The following is a 22036-nucleotide window of genomic DNA, read 5'->3' on the forward strand; positions in this document are numbered from 1 at the left end:
ATACTTCCGCTTGTGGGAGGGAACATCGTTGTGTCTGGGTCTGGAAGGGTTTGAAAGGGTTAAGACCTAAGAAATTACAGTAAGCACCTCCCACTGTTGTGGTGGACTTCGTGGAAGAGTCAAAGAGTCATACGTCATGGAAACAGACCCTTCGGTCCAACCAGTCCATGCTGACCATCATCCCCAAATAAACTAGCCCCACCTGCCTGCACTTGGTCCATATCCCTCCAAACCTTTCCTATCCATGTATCTATCAAAATGTTTTTAAAACATTATAAGTGTACCCAAATCCACCACTTCCTCTGGAAGTTCATTTCACACACAAACCACTCTCTGTGCAAAAAAAATTGCCACCCTATCTTTTTAAAATCTTTTTCCTCTCACTTTAAAAATAGTTTTGAAATCCCCCACTCTAGGGTAAAGACCCTTGTTCTTCACATTATCTACACCCCTCATGATTTTATAAATCTCCATAAGGTCACCTCTCAACCCCTTTCCCTCCAGTGAAAAAATTCCCAGCCTATCCAGAGTCTCCTAAGAATACAAACCCTCCATTCCTGGCAATATTGTGGTAAATCTCTGCTGAACCCTCTCCAGTTTAATAATATCCTTCCTAAAACAGGGCGACCAGAACTTGGACACAGTTCTCCAGAAGAAGCCTTACCAATGTCCTGTACAACCTCAACATGATGTTCCAATTCCTATACTCAAGGATCTGAGCAATGAAAGCATGTGAACTAAATACCTTTTTAACCATGTGAAGAAGCGTGAATTAGGATTTCAAGAAAGACAGATCAAAGGCTACGTCCTCACAATAATCTTGGTAGTAATAGGAGCCTGCCTTAAACCACATAAAAGCAAAATACTGCAGATGCCGGAGATCTGAAGTAAAAATGGAGGAGGTGCTGGGAAAATTCAGCAGCTCTGGCAGCAGGGCCAGCGACCATAATTCTATTCGTTTTGAAATCATAATGGAAAAGGATAGACCAGATCTAAAAGTTGAAGTTCTAAATTGGAGAAAGGCCAATCTTGACGGTATTAGGCAAGAACTTTCGAAAGCTGATTGGAGGAAAATGTTCGCAGGTAAAGGGACGGCTGGAAAATGGGAACCTTCAGAAATGAGGTAACAGGAGTCCAGAGACAGTATATTCCTGTCAGGGTGAAAGGGAAGGCTGGGAGGTGTAGGGAATGCTGGATAACTAAAGAAATTGAGGGTTTGGTTAAGAAAAAGAAGGAAGCATATGTCAGGTATAGACAGGATAGATCGAGTGAATCCTCAGAAGAGTATAAAGGAAGTAAGAGTATACTTAAGAGGGAAATCAGGAGGGCAAAAAGAGGACATGAGATAGCTTTGGCAAATAGAATTAAGGAGAATCCAAAGGGTTTTTACAAATACATTAAGGACAAAAGGGTAACTAGGGAGAAAATAGGGCCCCTCAAAGATCAGCAAGGCAGCCTTTGTGTGGAGCCACAGAAAATGGGGGAGATATAAATGAGCATTTTGCATTAGTATTTACTGTGGAAAAGGATATAGAAGATATAGACTGTAGGGAAATAGATGGTGACATCTTGCAAAATGTCCAGATTACAGAGGAGGAAGTGCTGGGTGTCTTGAAATGGTTAAAGGTGGATAAATCCCCAGGACCTGATCAGGTGTACCCGAGAACTCTGTGGGAAGCTAGAGAAGTGATTGCTGGGCCTCTTGCTGAGATATTTGTATCATCGATAATCACAGGTGAGGTGCCGGAAGACTGGAGATTGGCAAACCTGTGCCACTGTTTAAAAAGGGCGATAAAGACAAGTAAGGCAACTATAGACCAGTGAGCCTGACCTCAGTTGTGGGCAAGTTGTTGGAGGGAATCCTGAGGGACAGGATGTACATGTATTTGGAAAGGCAAGGACTGATTCAGGATAGTCAACATAGCTTTGTGCGTGGGAAATCATGTCTCACAAACTTGATTCAGTTTTTTGAGGAAGTAACAAAGAAGATTGATGAGGTCAGTAGATGTGATCTATATGGACTTCAGTAAGGCGTTCGAAAAGGTTCCCCATGGTAGACTGGTGAGGAAGGTTAGATCTCATGGAATACAGGGAGAACTAGCCATTTGGATATAGAACTGGCTCAAAGGTAGAAGACAGAGGGTGGTGGTGGAGGGTTGTTTTTCAGACTGGAGGCCTGTGACCAGTGGAGTGCCACAAGGATCGGTGCTGGGTCCTCTACTTTTTGTCATTTACATAAATGATTTGGATGTGAGCATAAGAGATACAGTTAGTAAGTTTGCAGATGACACCAAAATTGGAGGTGTAGTGGACAGCAAAGAGGGTTACCTCAAATACAACAGGATCTGGACCAGAAGGGCCAATGGGCTGAGAAGTGACAGATGGAGTTCAATTCACATAAATGCGAGGTGCTGCATTTTGGGAAAGCAAATCTTAACAGGACTTACACACTTAATGGTAAGGTCCTAGGGAGTGTTGCTGAACAAAGAGACCTTGGAGTGCAGGTTCATAGCTCCTTGAAAGTGGAATCACAGATAGATAGGATAGTGAAGAAGGATAGTGGCATGCTTTCCTTTATTGGTCAGAGTATTGAGTACAGGAGTTGGGAGGTCATGTTGCGGCTCTACAGGGCATTGGTTAGGCCATTGTTGGAATATTGCGTGCAATTCTGGTCTCCTTTCTATCGGAAAGATGTTGTGAAACTTGAAAGGGTTCAGAAAAGATTTACAAGGATGTTGCCAGGGTTGGAGGATTTGAGCTATAGGGGCAGGCTGAACAGGCTGAGGCTGTTTTCCCTGGAGCGTCGGAGGCTGAGGGGTGACCTTATAGAGGTTTATTAAGTCATGAGGGGAATGGATAGGATAAATAGACAAAGTCTTTTCCCTGGGATCAGGGAGTCCAGAACTAGAGGGCATAGGTTAAGGGTGAGAGGGGAAAGATATAAAAGAGATTTAAGGGGCAACCTTTTTCACGCAGAGGGTAGTATGCGCATGGAATGAGCTGCCAGAGGATGTGGTGGAGGCTGGTACAATTGCAACATTTAAGAGACATTTGGATGGGTATATGAATAGGAAGGGTTTGGAGGGATATGGGCCAGGTGCTGGCAGGCAGGACTAGATTGGGTTGGGATATCTGGTTGGCATGGACGTGTTGGACCAAAGGGTCTGTTTCCATGCTGTACATCTCTATGACTCTATGACTCTAAGTGTGGAGAGAGAGTTAGAGTTAACATTTTGAGTCTGATATGACTCTTCATCAGGTCAAGGAAGGCGGGAAAATGATGCTTTTTATGCCATCGATAAAAGGGCAAGTAGAAGAGATGGTGAGGGTTCCCAAAACAGAAGAGTTTGTTTTCCTACTCCAGTGCAGTAACGACGGAATGCTGCACCATCTCAGGTGCCATGTTTCAAATGAGATGCTAATTGTTCCAAATGGGGTAAACCCTCTTGCTTAATTTAAACCAGCATCATGATTTACAAAGCAAAACTTCTTATCTCAAAACCAGGTAGCTTTCATTTATTCTATTTGGATCTTCCTTTGTCTTCTTTTCATCTTCTTAGGGATTCTGCTTCACAGGTTACAGATCGATAAAGGTACCTTTAGGAGAGCTATTTTTAGCAGTCTTTTTACATATGGTTAGCTTGGCAGTTCTCCTCTCAATGGTTTAATTTTCCCTGGTCTTATATACCACCACCCCCCCCCCCCCCCCCCCCAAAGCATCGGATTGTGTCATTGGCTTTTAAGATTGTCAATATACTCAATTCAAACTGGATTGGAATTTGGTTTTTTTCGGGGTATAATTTAAACTGATTGGCCTAATTGGAATCTATTCTGTTGTTCCAGGCAACCAGCTACCCCAGTAGCTAGAGCACATGTTACATTGTTTCTTATTGAGAACACTTGATGCTGTCACTGCTAGCTTTTGCTCTCTTAAAGGTACAGTCCACCCACATCTTCATAGCACCTCCCCCCTTAAGAAAAAAATGAACCATCATAATGAAAAGTTGGCTTTTTTTTTTCTTTACTTTTTAAACATATTACCCTAAATACAGATAACTTTAATATAAGTTCACCTTAATGTCTTCCCATATAAATATAAAACGTTAAATAAATATAAATCTCATCTAAACTCTATCAGTTAAGTCTGCGATAACACATTTGCGATTACATTCTTACGACCTGCAACATATTTGATTTTTAAATTAAAATTCTGTAACATAAGACTCCAACACAATATTCTCATATTCTTGTCTTTAAAGCATCCTAAGAGTGTAAGTGGATTGTGATCCGTATACACAACCGTCTCTGACACATTGTTCGTGACATACACATTAAAATGTTGTAAGGCCAGTACCAAACTCAATAGTTCCTTTTCGATTGTGGAGTATTTCCTCTGTTGGATGTTGATCTTCTTCGAAACGTAACCAACTGGCAGTTCAACCCCATCCTCATCTTCCTGGAGGAGTACAGCTCCAACTCCAGTGTCACTAGCATTGATGGCAACTTTAAAAGGTTTTGAAAAGTTTGGTTTAGCTAAAACTGGTTTGGTGGTTAATATCGATTTCAAATGGTCGAATGCCTCCTGTCATGGTTCTGTCCTCCGAAACTTTGTTATTCTTCATCAAATCAGTTAACGGTGCCACTACACTGCTGATAGAATCCGCTGAGCCCTAAGAATCGAAGCACCTCTTTCTTCGAGGTTGGTCATGGAAATTCCTCGATGGCCTTTGTCTTTGCGTTCCATGGGGTCAACCTTCCACGACCGATGTTATGTCCCAAGAATGTCACCTCTGCTTTCGCGAATTCTGTTTTATTTAAGTTTATCACCCGTTTTGCTCCTTGTAGTCATTCAAAGAGCTTTGCCAGCTGTACCAGGTGATCTTTCCAGGACTTACTAAAGATCACTACATTGTCCAAATAGACTGTACAGATTGCTAACCCAGCCACAACTCTGTTCATGAGTCTTTGGAATGTGGTAGGAGTGTTCTTCATTCCAAAGGGCATCACTTTAAACTGATATCGCCCATTTGGGGTTCCAAACACAGAAATTTCTTTTGATGCCTCTGATAAAGGTACTCGCTAGTAACCATGCATTATGTCCAAACTGGTGATGTAACTGGCTTGTCGGACTCTCTTGGTACAGTTCTTCAATCTAAAAATTGAATATGAGTCCGATTTTATAACGGTGGTGACCTTCCGATAATCCATGCAGAATTATTGAGTTCTGTCTGGTTTGGGAACCAAGATGATCAGCGAACTCCGCTTCTTCTAGCTCAATTCAATGATGTCATCATCGAGCATGGCCTCCACCCCCATCTGGACCTGTCTGGCTTTGAGAGGATTAAGCTGACAGGGGCATTGTTTTATCGGAGCAGTATTCCTACGTCTCCTTCATGTACAATCGCATTAGTCCTCCCCATCTGATTCTTACATATGTCCTTATATTGCAGTAACAAATCTTTCCACTGCATTCTATGTTCCTGAGACAGACAGTTACTAACCTATCCCACTCCTCAAAGACTTCTTCATTTTTTAATCTATTTTGAGGCACCTCCAAATCCACATCATCTGGATTTGATTCCTTCCTCTGCAGGACAGGAACTAACACCTGTTTCTCCAGTTCTTTCTCTCTAGTACATTATGGTTTCAACATGTTCACATGACATACCTGATACCTTTCTTTCCTATCTGGCATCTTTACAAAATAGTTCACGAGACTCAACTTTTTCCTCAATTTGATAGGGAGTACTAAACCTGGCTTTGAAGGGATCTCCTATCACTGGTAACAGTACTAACACATCAGTCCCTCAGGAAAATGTTCAAGTCTCAGAGCTTTTGTCTGCCACCTGCTTCATTCTACACTATGCCCACTTTAGGTGCTGTTTAACTAATTCACTTCCTCTATTTAATCTCTCCTTCACCTCCGATACATAATCTAAGTGTGAGATCTCGATTTTGGTCCTGTCAATTTTTCTTTAATTAACTTCAAAGGGCCTCTCATTTCATGCCTGAATATTAACTCAAAGGGAATAAACTGAATAGATTCATTTGGGGCATGTCTAATGGCAAACAATACGAATGGGATACCTTTATCCCGATCATTCGGGTAATCCTGACATTATGCTCTCAACAAGGTCTGATGCCACCTTTCTAAAGCTCCCTGGGATTCAGAATGATACACACTGGATTTAAAGTGCTGTATACCTAAGCTATCCATAACCTCCTTAAACAGCCTAGCATTAATATTTGTCCCTTTGTCCTATTGAATGTCTCTGAGTAGCCCACACCGTGTGAAGAAAGCTACTAACTCCTCTACCACCCTTTCTGCCCTTGATACTCCGTAATGGAATTGCCTCCGGAAATTTGGAAGACACCTCCATTATGGTTAACAAGTACTGGTTCCCACTTTCAGTTCTCGGGAGGGGACCTACACAATCAATTATAACCTGCTTGAAAGGTTCTTCGAATACGGGAATTGGCAACATAGGTGCTGGTTTTATTATCGCCTGTGCTTTATGTACCATTTGGCATGTATGACACGATCGGCAAACGTTAACCACAGCCCTGTGCATTCCAGGCCAATAAAAATGTTCTTGTACCTTAGCTGAGTCTTTCGAACCCCCAGGTGACCTCCTACAGGTAGTTCATGTGCTACCCATAACATCTCCTGTCTATATGCTACTGGCAACACTATCTGGTGTACTTCGGCCCATTTCTCCTCTGACTAACCTGCTATGGTCTCATTTCCATCTTAGGATTCCATCTTTCAGATAATAACCCTCCAGAACATTCTCTGCCTCCTTTTCAGACTACGCATCCACATATACATCTTTTATCATCTTGTCTTGCTATTGCAAGTCTCTTAGCCTTTCAAAACTAAATGCTTCTGTCTGATCCTCTACCTGTTCAGAATTTTCCAGCACCATTACGTCAAATAGGGTATCCGCTAACTGAACTTCAACTCCTTCATCTTTCTCTTTACTTATTGCTTCATGTTGTGACTTATGATAGTGGGATCCGGTTACCACACAGTCTGGGAAAATACCAGGATATTTCTGTTTTAACTCCTCAGTTTCTTGGTCTTTCTTGGGCTTCTCCACAACAAGGGGTGTCACTCCCACCTTGGATCCTGCCAAATCATTCCCAAGAACAAACTGAATTCCTGGAACTGATACTCTATCAATCACTCCCACTGTAAGTTCCCCAGTCTTAAGTTGGCACTCCAACCTGATCTTACACAGTGGAACACTAAATTTCTGTTCATCTGTCCCACAAATTACTTTCTGATGGGTAACAGATCAGAAAGAATGCATATTTGCTCATTCTTTACTATTAGCGACTGGTTAGATCCTGTATATTTCAAAATTATACCTTCCTGTCCTTCTCCCCCTGTTCTTTCTGAGTAAACTTTACACACAGAGGCAAATTCCTTGTAGAGATCAGGTACTAACTCCATACTCAGTCCCTGCCTAGGCTGTGCACTGTCCTGCAGCTCCTCGGCTCTTCTTGGGGTCTCCCTTACTACCTTCACTAATGTCACTGGCTCAGCTTCTTTTACCACACCTTTTCCCACAATGCCTTTCTTTAACGACCAGCACTGTGACTTTACGTGTCCCACTTTACCACAGTGGAGACACCTGAGACCTTTCACCTCTTTTCTACCCTCTTGTGGCAAACTTTTACCAATGCTCTCTACTCTTGTTTTCGTAGGGTAGGATCTCCCCTTGTCTCAACGTCTGTCCCTCTCAGGAAAAAGTTCTGGCTGGAAGCTTGTCTTATTCACCAACACGTATCATCTCCTAATTCTGCTGCCCTTCTCACTTCCTGAACTTTCCGTTCCTCCACGTGAATTCTTACCATCTCTAGAAGTGAGTTTTTAAACTCCTCCAGCAGAATAATCTCTCTTAGTGCCTCAAAGGTTTTATCTATTTTCAAAGTATGTATTCATCGATCAAAACGACTATGTTTAATTCTTTTGAACTCAACATAAATCTGAGCTGTTTCCTTCTTTGTGTTTCTGAACTGCTGACAATATGCTTGTGGTACCAATTCATAAGCACTTAAAATAGCCTGTTTAATCTCTCCACAATCTCGTGACACCTCATCTGACAGCGCGGCATATACCTCACTAGCTTGGCCTACCAGTTTAATCTGAGCTTACATTACCCATAAATCCTCGGACCACTTCATCTGCCTCGCCAATTTTTCAAATAACATAAAGAAGGCTTAAACATCTTTCTCATCAAAATGTGGCAGAGTTTTGACATATTTATATATAATTTCTCTTTTAATCTCCATCCTGTTAACTTGACTTTGCTGACTAAGTCGTAACTTCTCAAGTTCAAATTCACTCTTTCTTTTTCTCTTTCTCTCTCTCTTCCTTTCTTCCCTCTCTTTACACAGCTTAAAACCTTCTTCCCCTCCTCTTTTTCGCCTCTCTCTCTTTCTCTCTCCCTTCGTTTATCTTCTAACTCCATTTTCCTCAATTGTAATTTAAGGGTTTTTTTTAGCTCTACAGCACTTTTCTGTTTCTCTGATACATCTAATTGTTTGAGTAACCCCCTTACAATTTCAGCTTTACTTTTGTCCTTGGTTTAACCCAAATCTAACTTCTTTGTTAATTCTAAAACTACGGCCTCTTTTTTTCCTTCTAAACTTTCTTGGCAAATTTGAGAATGATCTTCAAATCCCAAGCCCCCAAGCTGTTCCGACACAGGGTTAAATCTCCTGTTTAATTTAAAAGCAGCAACACAGAAAAGATTTATCCCGTGTAGCAATCTGTGAAAATTTGACAGGCAAAGAACTATTTAAAGTAAAAATTAATAACATTATTTCTTAAAGTATAACAGAAAATAATTAACTAGCAACTATTTATAATTCCTTCCTCTAACCTATCTTTTACCTTCCCTTCTATAATACCAGTCCGATAAAACCCCTGATTACAATTTACAAAACAAAACTTCTTACCTCAAAACTAGGCAGCTTTCGCTTCTTCTATTTGGATATTCTTGTGTCTTCTTTTCTTCTTCTTAGGGATTCTGCTGCACAGGTTACTGATCGATAAAGATACCTTTAAGAGAGCTATTTTTCAGGTAGTCATTTTACACGCTAGTAGCCTGGCAGTTCTCCTCCCAACTGTTCAATTTTTCCCCAGTCTTATACCCCCAAAGCATTGGATTGTGTCATTGGCTTTTAAGATTGTCAATATACTCAGTTCAAACTGGATTGGAGTTTGGTATTTTTCAGGGTATAATTTAAACCAATTGGCCTAATTTGAATCTGTTTTGTCGTTTCCAGGCAACTAGCTACCTCAGTAGCTGGAGCACATGTTACATTGTGTGTTATTGAGAACACTTGGTGCTGCCACTGCTAGCTTTTGACTCTCTTAAAGATACAGTACACCCACATCTCCACAACAATAATCGAAGGCTCTGTCAGCTCTCTCAGTAAAGGATTGCATGGGATGGCTTCAAAGAAGGTCAGGAGAGACCTCACTGTTGTCCCAGTCCATGAGATTTTCCCTCAAAGATCTTTGTCAAAGCAGGTTATTTGATTTTTTTTCACATGTTGTTGGTTGTGGGAGCTTGCTGAGTACAATTGGCTGCTGTATTTCTTACATTACAGCAAAAACTTCACTTCAGAAGTATCTCCTTGGCTGTAAAGCAGTCTCTGTAAGGCAGTCTCGCCATGGCCCAGTGTGGTGGCCTCCCAGCCCAGCACGGTGATCGCTCTGTGGCCTAGCTTGGCCTTCCTGCCTCAAGGTGATCCCAGAGCGGTCTCCCAGTCTCGAGAGCCTCAAGGTGAAGGCCAACATGATCTGGAGTCAAGGCCCAGCGGGACTGGAGTCAAGACTCAGCACAATCTGGAGTCAAGGCCCAGCAGGGCTGCAGTCAAGGCCCAGCAGGACTGGGGTCAAGGCCTAGCAGGACTGGAGTCAGAGCCCAGTAGGACTGGAGTCAAAGCCCAGCAGGACGAGAGTCACGGTCCAGCAGGACTGGAGTCAAGACCCAGCAGGACTGGGGTCAAGGCCCAGCAGGACTGTGGTCAAGGCCCAGCAGGACAGGAAGCAGGGTTTCAGTGTGGACTATGTTGGAAAGTCTGTTATTCTGAATTTTTTATTTCTTTACTTTTCTAATGTATTCTTATGATCTGTAGTGCCTAACTAGTTACTTCTTTATTATTCAAATTATTTTTTTCCCAAAGCATTTGTACTGAAGAATCTGTACCTAAGGTGGCACCATCAGTGGTGACTTTTAATATTGTCAATGTACTCACGTGAGTCCACGTGACAATAAAGTTAATTCTAAGGTTCAAGCACTATTGTATAAAACAGTTCACGACAGATGTTCCGCCCATCACATTGTATAGATATGTTCGTAGGAGGAGCTACCCAGTTGTCCATGACATCTCCCTCTGTTCCACTGGGTGTTCTTAGTGTTAACATTGTCGATTGTTGGAAAAACCCATCTGTTTCACTAATGTCCATTAGGGAATGAAACTGCCATCCTTACCTGGTCTGGCCTACATGTGACTCCAGACCCACAGCAATGTGGTTGACTCTTAACTGCTCTCTGAGGCAACTAGGGGTAGGCAATAAATGCTGGACCTAGTCAGTGACGTCCTCATCGCATGAATGAATAAAAACCAATAACAGCACGTAGTTGAGGTTGTGATGTGAAATTACTTTTAACTTGGACCTTAGTGTCTCACAAACGATCACCCTGTGTTTTAGATATAATGTAACTAGCAACTAAGTCATATGTAATAAACCATCTCTGTTCATCACAACTGAGCCTATTTTCTGCCATAGAACTTGTTTGCTCATCCTTCCTCATATGGTGTCAATAGCTTGATTTGATTTGAGTTGATTTTGATTTGATTATTTATTGTCACATGTACCTAGGTACAGTGAAAAGTTTTGTTTTGTGCGCAGTACAGACAGATCATACCATACAAAGATCATAGGGTGATTGAACAGAGCGAGAGATACAAAGTTACAGCTGCAACGAAGGGTGCACAAAAAGCAAGATCAACATTAAATTTGAAATTTGAGAGGTCCATTCAGAAGTCCAATACCAATAGAAAGGACAGGTGTCAGAGAAATGACCCTAAGATTGTCTGTCCCACCATCAAAAAGATTTTTTTGTTGCTTTATTCATTCACGCAATGTAGGCATCGTTAGTTAGACCAGTATTTATCGCCACCCTTTGTTGTCCAGATGGCAACCCTAATGCAGTGGGTGTGGAGTCACAGGTAGGCCCATTTGGGGTGGCATGGTAGCTCAGTGGTTAGCACTGCTGCCTCACAATGCCAGGGACCCAGGTTTGATTCCAGCCTCGGGTGACTGTCTGTGTGGAATTTTACAATTTCCCTGTGTCTGCTTGGGTTTCCTCCCAAAGTCCAAAGATGTGCAGGTTGGGTGGATAGGTCATGCTAAATCATCATCAGGGATGTCCATGAGAAGTACAGGGATAGAATGGGTCTGGTTGGGATGTTTTTCAGTGGGTTTTCAGTGGCCTGCTTTCACACTGTAGGGATTCTACTGGATACGGATGGCAGATTTTCCTCCAGAATGGGCATTAGCGATGGATTTTATCGGATAACTGGCAACAGTTTCACGATCATCATTACTTCCGGTTATTTCATTCAATTCAAATTCTGATTCAAACCCAGATCCCCTGGATCTCTCAAATCATATTCTAGCAATAACATCACTGGTCTAGTGTCTCTCTTTAAGGACATCCCACAGACATGAAAAGTTTTGAAGAAATTCAATTATTTCCTCTTTTGTAAACTTTCACCTTGTGCTTGTTCACTTTCGAATGGTTTACTAAGAAAGTGTGGTGGCTGGATCTATTCAGGCCTGACTGGAACATTGCCAAGCAACAGGACGAGAGGAGGCAAATGTAGAAATTGGAAAGTGTGCTGACAGCTCTGATTGATGCTTCAACTCTGGCCCCCAAATCTGTGTATTTTTTTAAAAATTCATTTACAGGATGTGACCATCGCTGGCTAGGCCAACATTAATTGCCCAGAAGGCAGTTAAGAATCAGCTACATTGCTGTGGGTCTGGAGTCACATGTAGGCCAGACCAGGTAAGGATGGTAGATTTCCTTCCCTAAGGACATTAGTGATCCAGATGGGGTGTTACAGCAATAAAAAACAGTTATATGGTCACCATTAGACCAGATTTTTTCAAATTCCACAACTTTATTGAATTCACTTTTTAGTCTCTGTCATGGCTTTTCCTCTGATGATTGACGGCAGATTCATGGTCATCACTAAACTCTTAATTCCAGATTTTTTAAAAAATCAAATTCAAATTCTAACTTCTGCCATGGATGGGATTTGAACGGGAGTCCGCAAATGAACCGTCTGGCAATAACACCATGAGGCCATCACCACTCTGTATTGTGTGGGAAATGTCAGATTGTATGATCAGAGGGCAGGAGAATGGCACTGGGTGAGATGCTTATTCAGAAGCTGGCACAGACATGATGGGCTGAATGGACTTGTTTTGTGCTGTAGCACATCTGTGTGGAGGAATAGTCATGAGAGTCCTCATGGTACAGAGAACACCGAATGGAGAATTCACCACAGGAAAGCCACACACACAGACCAAGTCCTAAACTATGAAAGCAACCACCCCAACACACACAAACGAAGTTGCATCAGGACACTATTCAAAAGGGCCACAACACACTGCAGCACACCAGAACTGCAAAAAGAGGAAGAGGAACACCTATACAAATTATTCGCCAAAAACGGACACTCTCGCAATTTCATCAACAGATGCCTAAGGGAGAGACATGCCGCAACCCAAAGGACTAGCCACACCACCATACATCAGGAGCATTTCTGAACTGACAGCCAGACTACTGCGACCACTAGGACTCATAACAGTACACAAACCAACAGCCACGCTCAGACAACAACTCACCAGAACAAAGGACCTGATACCCAACATGAGCAAAACTAATGTAGTATACAAAATCCCATGCAAGGACTGCAGAAAACACTACATCAGACAAACAGGAAGACAGTTAACAATCCGTATCCATGAACACCAACTAGCCATGAAACGACACGACCAGCTATCCTTAGTAGCCACACACACAGACGACAAGCAACATGAATTCGACTGGGACAGCACTACCATTAAAGGGCAAGCCAAACAGGGAACAGCCAGGGAATTCCTAGAGGCATGGCACTCATCCACAGACTCTATCAACAAACACATCGACCTGGACCCAATATACCGGCCACTACAGCGGACAACTCGAACTGACAACCAGAAGCGGCAAAGACAGGACACTATAAATGCCGGAGGAAACAGCACAGAAGCGCTTCACAGGAGGCTCCCAAGCACTGAGGATGTCACCTAGACAGGGGACGAAACATTTGCAAGACAAATTCCCAGCTCGGCGAACAGAACCACAACAACAGAGTCCTCCTCCCTCAAGGTTGGTGCAGGTGGACATCACTTGTTGGGGAAATGAAGACACCCAGGGGTGGTCAATCCATGCCAGGCCTACCAAGTGATGCCCACATTCCAAGGAATTATGGGAAAAAAAGAAATCACAAGGAGAAGATCCAAAGGAAAAATGATTAATGAACAGTTTTCCTCCAAGGCTCTCACACCGACAGTCAGGAGATCCTTCAGTCTGCACTCGATTGGCTTGTTGGTGCCATGATATGAGAGATCCCAATCCACTTGGTAAAAGGGCTGGACATGAAGTGGACAAGGGACTGAATCCCAAATCCCTTACTCACAACATTTGCAAAGCAGGTGTCAGTCAAGTTGATGGGGGAAGGCTGGTGGGCACATGACAGAGCCAATTTGATGTTGAAATGTGTGAAATGATACATTTGGGTAGGAAGGGTGAGGACAGGGTTCTGAAGGAGGGTAACCAGACCTGAAACATGAACTCTGCTCTCTCTCGCTTTCTCTTCACAGGTGCTGCCAAACCATTTGAGTTTCTCCAGCAATTTCTGCCCTCGTTCCAAAAGAACAGGTATCTTTGGGAAGGGGGTGCAGGAGAAGGGAGACCTGAGGGTGTGTATCAGTGAAGGTAATGAGGCAGTTTGACAAAGTGGTCAGTGAGGTGTATGAGGTTCGAGGGCACAATGTACTTAGAGTAGATCCTATATAGATAGAGGCCTAAAGTTCAAAGGCAAGAACTTTATGGTAGACCCTCATAAAATACTGGTTTCGCCTCAACTGGAGTGTTGTATCCAATTCAGCGCAGCACATATGAGGGTGAAAATGTTGGGCAAGGGCACGGTGACCCAGAGGCAGCCTTGCAATAACGTTACAGAGCTGCACATCATTGAGTATAAATACCACAGAGTGGGAGGTGTTAGAACGCAACAGAAGGGACAGCCTGGATCCCTGCTGTAAAATAGATGATAACATGGATATGAACACATGCAGAAGGTAGATTAGTTCACACCTAATCTAACTTTAAATCAGAGCCCAATATATCGACAATGGCAGTGACAGTGGTCAGAATTCACACAACACCAGGTTATAATCCAAAACAGAAATTGCTGGGAAAGTTCGACAGGTCTGGCAGCATCTGTGAAGAGAAATCAAGAGTTAATGCTTCAGGTCCAGTAACTCTTCCTCATGACCAACAGAGTTATTTGAAATCACGAGCTTTCAGAGTGAGGTCACTAGACAAAGGAGCAGCACTCTGAAAGCTTGTGATTTCAAATAAACCTGTTGGACGATAACCTGGTGTCATATGAGTTCTGACTTAGTGCACCCCAGTCCAACACTGGCACCTCCACATCAGAGCCAGCAGTGTTTAGTATTAATTTACAATAGTGTTAGTTTGAAATCTAAGACTGAGGAGTCTTCTCAGTCTATAAGGAACCCAAACTCAGAGGGGTGCCACATAATGAAAGAAGGTGGACAACAAAACTTAAAATGACTTTAATCTTTGGCTCCATATTGTGACTATAGTAATACTGTTAGTTTTGTAAAAGTGTGCACAAGAAACAAGGAGATTAAATCAGATTGGTATCTTGAGCTCAATTGTTTGAACACAAAGGTTAAGGGAGTGGTAGCGAAGGGTAAGTAATTCACCTCTATGAGCCAACTGTTAACCTGAAATCACTTTGAAATGTTTCGCGTGCTGCATTCCTACAGACAAAGATAAGGACAATAAAGCAAATAGTACACCTCTAAAGAGAACAGGAAGCCTTTTTAGTTGGCGGCACGGTGGCAAAGTGGTTAGCACTGCTGCCTCACAGCGCCAGAGACCCGGGTTCAATTCCTGACTCAGACGACTGACTGTGTGGAGTTTGCACATTCTCCCCGTGTCTGCGTGGGTTTCCTCCGGGTGCTCTGGTTTCCTCCCACAGTCCAAAGATGCTAAATTGCCCATAGTGTTAGGTAAAAAGGGATAAATGTAGGGGTATGGGTGAGTTGCGCTTCGGTGGGTCGGTGTGGACTTGTTGGGCCGAAGGGCCTGTTTTCACACTGTAAGTAATCTAATCATCTCAAAGGCAAAACCAAATCTACAATGACTCCGAGGAAAGAAACCTTGAAAGTTCTACAAATGTTATAAGATTGACATAGCAGTGAGGGGTCTCAGGACATTACAGGAACCCCCCTGGGGGAGGGGGGGGTTGGCGCCTGTCTTACAGAAGGGCAAGTGACTTCATTTGGTGGGGGTTTTGCATGCAAAAGACTCTCAGAGGCAAGGTCCAATCGAGATCTTTTCCCTTTCAAGTGAACAGTGGCTGATAAAATTAACCCAAAGAAAAGAAACCGCCTGCAAGCAGAGAGAGGTTAGGGTCTGGAAAGCTCAGGCTGAGATCATGGTAGAGTTTGAATTAGTCGTGGCATTCAAAAGGCAATGAAGTAATTGTCTAATGACAAACAAAATTGCAAGATGGGGTGAGGGAGCATTGTGACACAGGGACAGAACGAGGTCATTCAGCCCTTTGACCTACATCACCATTCAATCAGATCTGACTAATCTATTGGGGAAAGTGAGGTCTGCAGAAGCTGGAGATCAGAGCTGAAAATGTGTTGCTGGAAAAGCACAGCAGGTCAGGCAGCATCCGAGGAGCAGGAGAATCGACGTTTTGGGCATAAGGTCGATGAAGGGGCTAGATCCACTAGGGAGGCAATGGCCTAGTGGTATTGTTGCTAGACTACACAACCAGAACCCCAGCTAATGTTCTGGAGATGTGGGTTCAAATCCTACCACAGCAGACTTTGAATTTAGTTTAAAAAAAAGTCTGGAATTAGGAGTCTTGTGGTAATCATCAAACAATTGTCCAAGAAACCTATTTGATTCACTCATGCCCTTTAGGGAAGGAAATCTTGCTTGGCCTGGCCTATATATATATATGTCCAGACCCACATCAACGTGGTTGCCTCTCAGCAATTAGGGATGAGCAATAAATCCTGGCCTAGCCAGCGATGCCCTCATCCTATGAATGAGAAGTTGGATAGTCCATTTGCCTGCCTTTTCCCTACTTCCTCACAACACGAGCTTCGTCACAACACAGAGCCAGCAGGTGGATGGTCTCCTACTGCGCTGAAACAATTCTTTGATGAGGTGCGCGATCAAATGTCTTGCTCCACATTTGCAGGAAGCGTGAAGAAATGGATATGAAACTGCAGGGTCTGTGCCAGCTCTTGTGGGTTTCTGCTGACAACAATAAGGAAGCACTTTTTCAGCTTTGGGAAGAATTTTGTGAAGCCCTGGTGCCACACCAAGCACAAATGAAATATAACTCACTTTACCCTGCAATTCATGTTTCGTGCCGTAGCTGCAGAAACTCCATCCTGCAGTTTCTAGGCTCCTTTAGATGTGTTGATAAGCAACTCAGAAAAACCAGAACAGCCAGTCTGAAAGAAATGACGTGATGGCCACGTTAGAAGAAAAAAAACCGGTTTTGGACTTTTTGTTTTGCAGCTGATAAAAGAACAACTTTCTTTCTGAATGATTGCATTCAGTGCATGTTTATATATAGAAAGGCTAACTCTTTTCCCAAACACAGAGTACTCTACAGCAGCTCATTTTGCTAGTCACACTTCCTCAAATTTGGTTTCAGATTCACATAAAAGGCCCTACCCGCGATATTTGCGAACAGATTTAATTAATCATTTGCTCTCTCCTTTATATTACTGGCTCTGCTAGGGCGACACCAATTGCAAAGATGCAACGACAACTGAGGGAGGAGAGGTGAGGATCAGGCACAATTATATGCATTCTATTCCCCTCCTGGGGGACACAGCAAGAGGAGGGTGGTTGGGAAGCGATTCCCAGGGAACTAGGGAGGGAGGGCAGGGTGGGGGCCGGTGAGCAGAGGATAAGATGTTTCTTACTCGTTTCAGTGATTACGATCAGCTTCCAGACGACGTGCCGATATCTGCCCACATTGCTGATGCAGAACATAGCAAAGGATTCAGCAGCCACATTGTGAGTATCCTACCTCTTTAAGGAACCTCGGAGGCAGTTCAGGGGAAGGTTTACCAGACTCGTGCCCGGAATGGATTAATGAGGAGAGTTTGGGGCAAGCTAGGTTTGCGTCTGCTTGAGTTTTAAAAAAAGAGTAAAAGGAGACTCTTTCGAAACATATAAAAATAAGAGTCAGCATAGTGCTGCTCTCTCATTGGAGAGAGGACTGGTGATGAGGTTAACCTGAGGGTGACCATGCCTCAGGTAAGGGGTGAGGTTGAGAAGGTGGGACCCTCATGTTGATCTCAGCCAATACAGGAATGACGTGGAGGAGCCAGTGTTGGACTGGGATGAGCAAAATTAAAAATCACACAACACCAGGTTATAGTCCAACAGGTTGATTTGGAAGCACTAGCTTTCGGAGCGCTGCTCCTTCATCAAGTGGTTGTGACGCTCCGAAAGCTAGTGCTTTCAAATTAACCTGTTGGACTATAACCTGGTGTGGTGTGATTTTTAACTTTGTCCAACACAGCAAGTAAAGCTACATCACTCTGCATCACAAACCTGCTCCCCAGCCAACTGAGCTAGCTGGCAGGAGCAGATGCTGGAGAGTCAGAGCCGAAAAGTGTGGCACAGCAGATCAGGAAATGAGTTAGCCTCTCTCTCTAAATAAACATGCACTAAGTGCAGTCATTCAGAAAGAAAATCACTCTATAATCAGCTGCAAAACAGCCCTAAACCAGGTTTTTCGGTCTTGTGATCCAAGGAACAGGAGAGTCGACATTTCAGACATAGACTCTTCATCAGGAATGTTGGGGGTGGGGGGAGGAGGGTCGGGTGCGGTGGTGGTGGGGGTGTTGGGGATGAAGGGGGCAGAGAGAGAAATAGGGGGTGGGGGAGGGTGGGGCTGGGGAAGGTAGTTGGGAAGGTAACAGGTAGATGCAGGTGGGGATGAAGGCGATAGGTCAGAGGTGAGGGTGGAGGGGATAGGTGGGAAGGAGGATGGACAGGTAGGACAGTTCAAGAGGGTTGCATCTGGGATGAGGTCGGGGGAGGGGAGATTTGGAAACACATGCAGATTGAAACAGCAGGGATCCTGAGGTGGGGGGTGGGGGGGAGGTGGGGGGAGGTGTGTAGCAGTTTAGATGTGGTCAGACTATTTCCTACAGTGGGAGAATCTAGAATGAAGGGGTGCTGCATAAACATAGAGGGTCACACTTTTAAGACGGGGAAGGTGAGGAGACATTTTATTTTTTTCTTCCAGTCACACGTCACTAGGACTCTTTCCTCACAGGTGACAGAAGCAGAATCCATGACTGGGTTTTGTAAGGCAGGGGTGGATAGAGAGGAGGCAGGAAATGCAGACTTGTGGGGACAATCAAATCAGCCGTGACGTTCTTCAAGGGCGGAATAGGGATCGAGGGGCTGACTAGCTGAGTAATGCCCCATCTTCGTACACCCTTGCCTCAGGTGTGTGCTGAGGGAGCCATATGTGCCCACACAGGGTGCACAGCAAGATCCAAGTCAATCCCTGTGTATTCTCTCTTCACTCTTAACATTCACCTGGACCTGTGATTTTGTTTTTGCTGCTGTTTGCCTATTGTTTACTATCTATGCCGCTTAACTCTGTGATCTCGGTAAAAACAAGGACTGCAGATGCTGGAAACCAGATTCTAGATCAGAGTGGTGCTGGAAAAGCACAGCAGGTCAGGTAGCATCCAAGGAGCAGGAAAATCGACCTTTTTGGGCAAAAGCCCTTCATCAGGAAAAGAGCCTCTGTGATCTGCCTGTATTGCTCACAAGACAAAGCTTTTCACTGTGCCTCGGTACACGTGACAATAAATTCAATTCAATTCAATTCTCAGCGAGTGTTGATTAAGGGAGGCAAGTTGTCGGCACGGGGGACTTGGTAGAACTTCACCACTCATCTCTCACAAGCGTAAAATAAACGCAGAGTGTTCCGAGCAGCGTCTCAGGTAGGTGTGGTAGGGGAGGGAGGCAGAGCGAATGTTTCTCGTGCCAAAATCTGACTCGGCTTGAAGACACAATATGTTAACTGTCTCTGTTGGCAAGGCCTGGTGCTTGTTGCTCACCCGTGCTGCATGCGGTACCATGTCGCTAGGAGCCAACCGCTCCGCTATTGTTTTAGATCCACATGCAGGTCAGAACTGAGTAAGGGCAGCAGATTTCTTCCCGAAACGACAACGGGTTGTGCACAGGACAGGGCAAGTCAGTGACCTTGTGGGATATAATGTAGATATGTGTAGGGTTATCACACTTTGGTAGGAGAAGCAGAGAGGTATTTCTTAAGTGGTGGGAGATTAGAGAGTGTGGATGTGCAAAGGCACCTGCTTGTCCTTGTTTATTAAAAACTGTAATAATTACACAGGGGCTAGTATCCTGTCACCCTTTATTTCCACGTGGAGAGTCCTTGACACTGATCCAGCTCCCTCAGAGCCAGCTCTCAGAGTGACTCTCTGACACTCCTGTTAATATCTGTCAGCCAAGGCTTGCTGATTGGACCAGGTTTAGAGCCCCAATCAGGGAACTCAGATTCTATGCGGCTCCCTTGTTACATTCACTCCATCCCTCCCACTCTGGGTCAGAGGATTTGGGCCGGTTCTTCCTTAGTGGAGCTCTTCCTGGGGTGTTTTAGCACAGGGTCAGGTTCCTCTAACTCTGCCTCGGATCCGGGCAATGTGTAACACAGTCCCTAGCCTCTTGTCCCTGGAGCATCTCGGAAGAAATTCAGTCCCTTCTTCAGGCGGCAAAGGCATTGAGGCAGCAACATCCACCGGTGTCCATCTCAGATTCCGAGGTCTCTTCAACCCCTGACGGAGAGGGAGGGCCCATGGGTTTTGGAAAAGTCGGAAAGGCTGTTGAGGAGCCACGTATGATTTATTCCTGCCCTGTTTGTGAGTTTGTAGCTTTCTGATGGTCCACGTGCTTGTTCAGGACTGTCACACCCACCCAAACATTATACATCACTGCACCTGACCTCGCGTCGACCCTGCCTCTTACCCACACAGGGCCACTCTCGAACTTCATCACCTGAAGTAAACTCTCTCTCTCGCGTAGTGGAGTCTTGTGTCTGGTATTGACATTCCTGATGTTGTTTCACCCTCCCTTCCCAGGTTCAGGAAGGTCAGATTTAACCTGATGTACACTCTACTCCCCATCAACAACTCTGGTGGAGCCATTCCTGTAGCTGTGTGAGGGATGGTCCTGTAATCAAACAGGAACCAGGACAGTTCCGTATCTAGTGAAGCTGTAGGCTGTTTCTTTAAGACTGCTCCTTCTGCCTGATCACTGATGATGGCTGGTATGGAATTGTCTGTATAAGTCAAAAACCATTTGACTTAAGGAAATTCCCTTCTGGTAAATGATGGTATGTGATCTTTGACTAACATTTTTGATCGTGAATCTTCCCTTCCTTCTGACCTTGCCTTGACCTTCACGTGTGTGTTCCAACTGTTTTTCCCAACTTTCTTGTAAATCCATCTCTTCTCTGTCCTTCTTTTCTAAAGATGAGTCATGGCGGACTCGAGATGTTGTCCTTGATCCCCTCTCCACAGGTGGTGCCAGACATTGTTGAGCTTTTTCCAGCACTTTCTGTCATTTCAGATTGAGAGAAATCTGTTGGAGTTTGCTTTTGTTGCAATCAGTGCCCTGACTTTGGCTCGAAGGGCCCCAAATGCATAGCAGGGGATGGTGATCATGTTGCTCAATTAGTAATCCTGAGAGTCAGCTTGGGTTCAAATCCCAACATAGAATTTGATTTAAATTAATAACTCTTGAGCCAGTCTCAGTTACGGGAACATAATTATTATTGATTACTGTCAAATCCTTCTATTTCATTAATACCTTTAAAGGAAGGAAATCTGCTGTCTTTCCTCGGTCTGCCCCACATATGACTTCACTGGGAAGAGTTGTTAATGGCTGACTCTGAAATGGTGCTGCAAGCTGCTTTTTTCAAGGGGCAATTGGGGTAGTAAATGCTGCCCTTGCCACCTCCAGTGAGAGAATTGAATAAAACACTGCCCTGGGATGTCTGCGCCCAGGAGTTCCGTTTCTGAGCAAGGTCACATATTCCTTTCAGCAAAATCGTCCTATGTTCTTCCTGCAGGTCTACACAATTCAGGTGAAGCAGAAAGGTGGAGGCAAATATTTCATATTCCGACGCTATAAGCAGTTTCATACCCTTCAGGCTAAACTACAGGAGAAATTCAGTCTGGATAACAGCCACATCTGTGACTTGCCACCGTTACCAGGTAAGGAGACACTTAACGATGCACTGTCCTGTCGAGGGGAAAATCTCGCTCAGTTCTGCACATGATGAACACGATGTGGAGAAGGTGCCAACGGGCAGTTATGCAATTGGAACTGAGAGGTCATAACTCTTGGGAAACTCAAATAGAAGGTGCCATTTTCTTCTGAGAAGGAGGTTGGGGGAGATGGCCTCAGGAACTATTCCCATCATTACCAATCCCATCAATGGTTCATCAAATGGTTGCTTGTGGGATTGCATTCATCTGCATAGCAATGGCCACTGTGCTCAGAGGTCACTTACTGTGTTTGTGAACAGGGTTGGGGTATCTCTGAAAGATGTGATA

General features: G+C 44.1%; 1 protein-coding gene and 1 long non-coding RNA gene across 2 annotated transcripts in view; one reads left to right on the plus strand and one right to left on the minus strand.

Annotated features, from left to right (window-relative positions):
- Positions 1-4145: 4145 nt before the first annotated feature.
- On the minus strand, positions 4146-17441 carry LOC140489284 (uncharacterized). Its single transcript, XR_011963117.1, has 4 exons — positions 17351-17441; positions 16761-16870; positions 8968-9053; positions 4146-5330 (listed from the first exon to the last, which is right to left on the minus strand). It is a non-coding gene; the product is annotated as an uncharacterized lncRNA (long non-coding RNA).
- Positions 16939-22036, plus strand: part of ncf4 (neutrophil cytosolic factor 4) — an 80305-nt gene continuing 75207 nt past the window's right edge. Inside the window, exons 1-3 of the mRNA XM_072588667.1 lie at positions 16939-17207; positions 17360-17444; positions 21550-21694. Coding sequence (XP_072444768.1) covers positions 17182-17207; positions 17360-17444; positions 21550-21694 — 256 coding nt within the window. The 5' untranslated portion in view covers positions 16939-17181. The remainder of the gene's footprint in view (positions 17208-17359; positions 17445-21549; positions 21695-22036) is intronic.

This window comes from Chiloscyllium punctatum, chromosome 18, assembly GCF_047496795.1.
Source record: "Chiloscyllium punctatum isolate Juve2018m chromosome 18, sChiPun1.3, whole genome shotgun sequence".
In the NCBI taxonomy this organism is placed as follows: domain Eukaryota; kingdom Metazoa; phylum Chordata; class Chondrichthyes; order Orectolobiformes; family Hemiscylliidae; genus Chiloscyllium; species Chiloscyllium punctatum.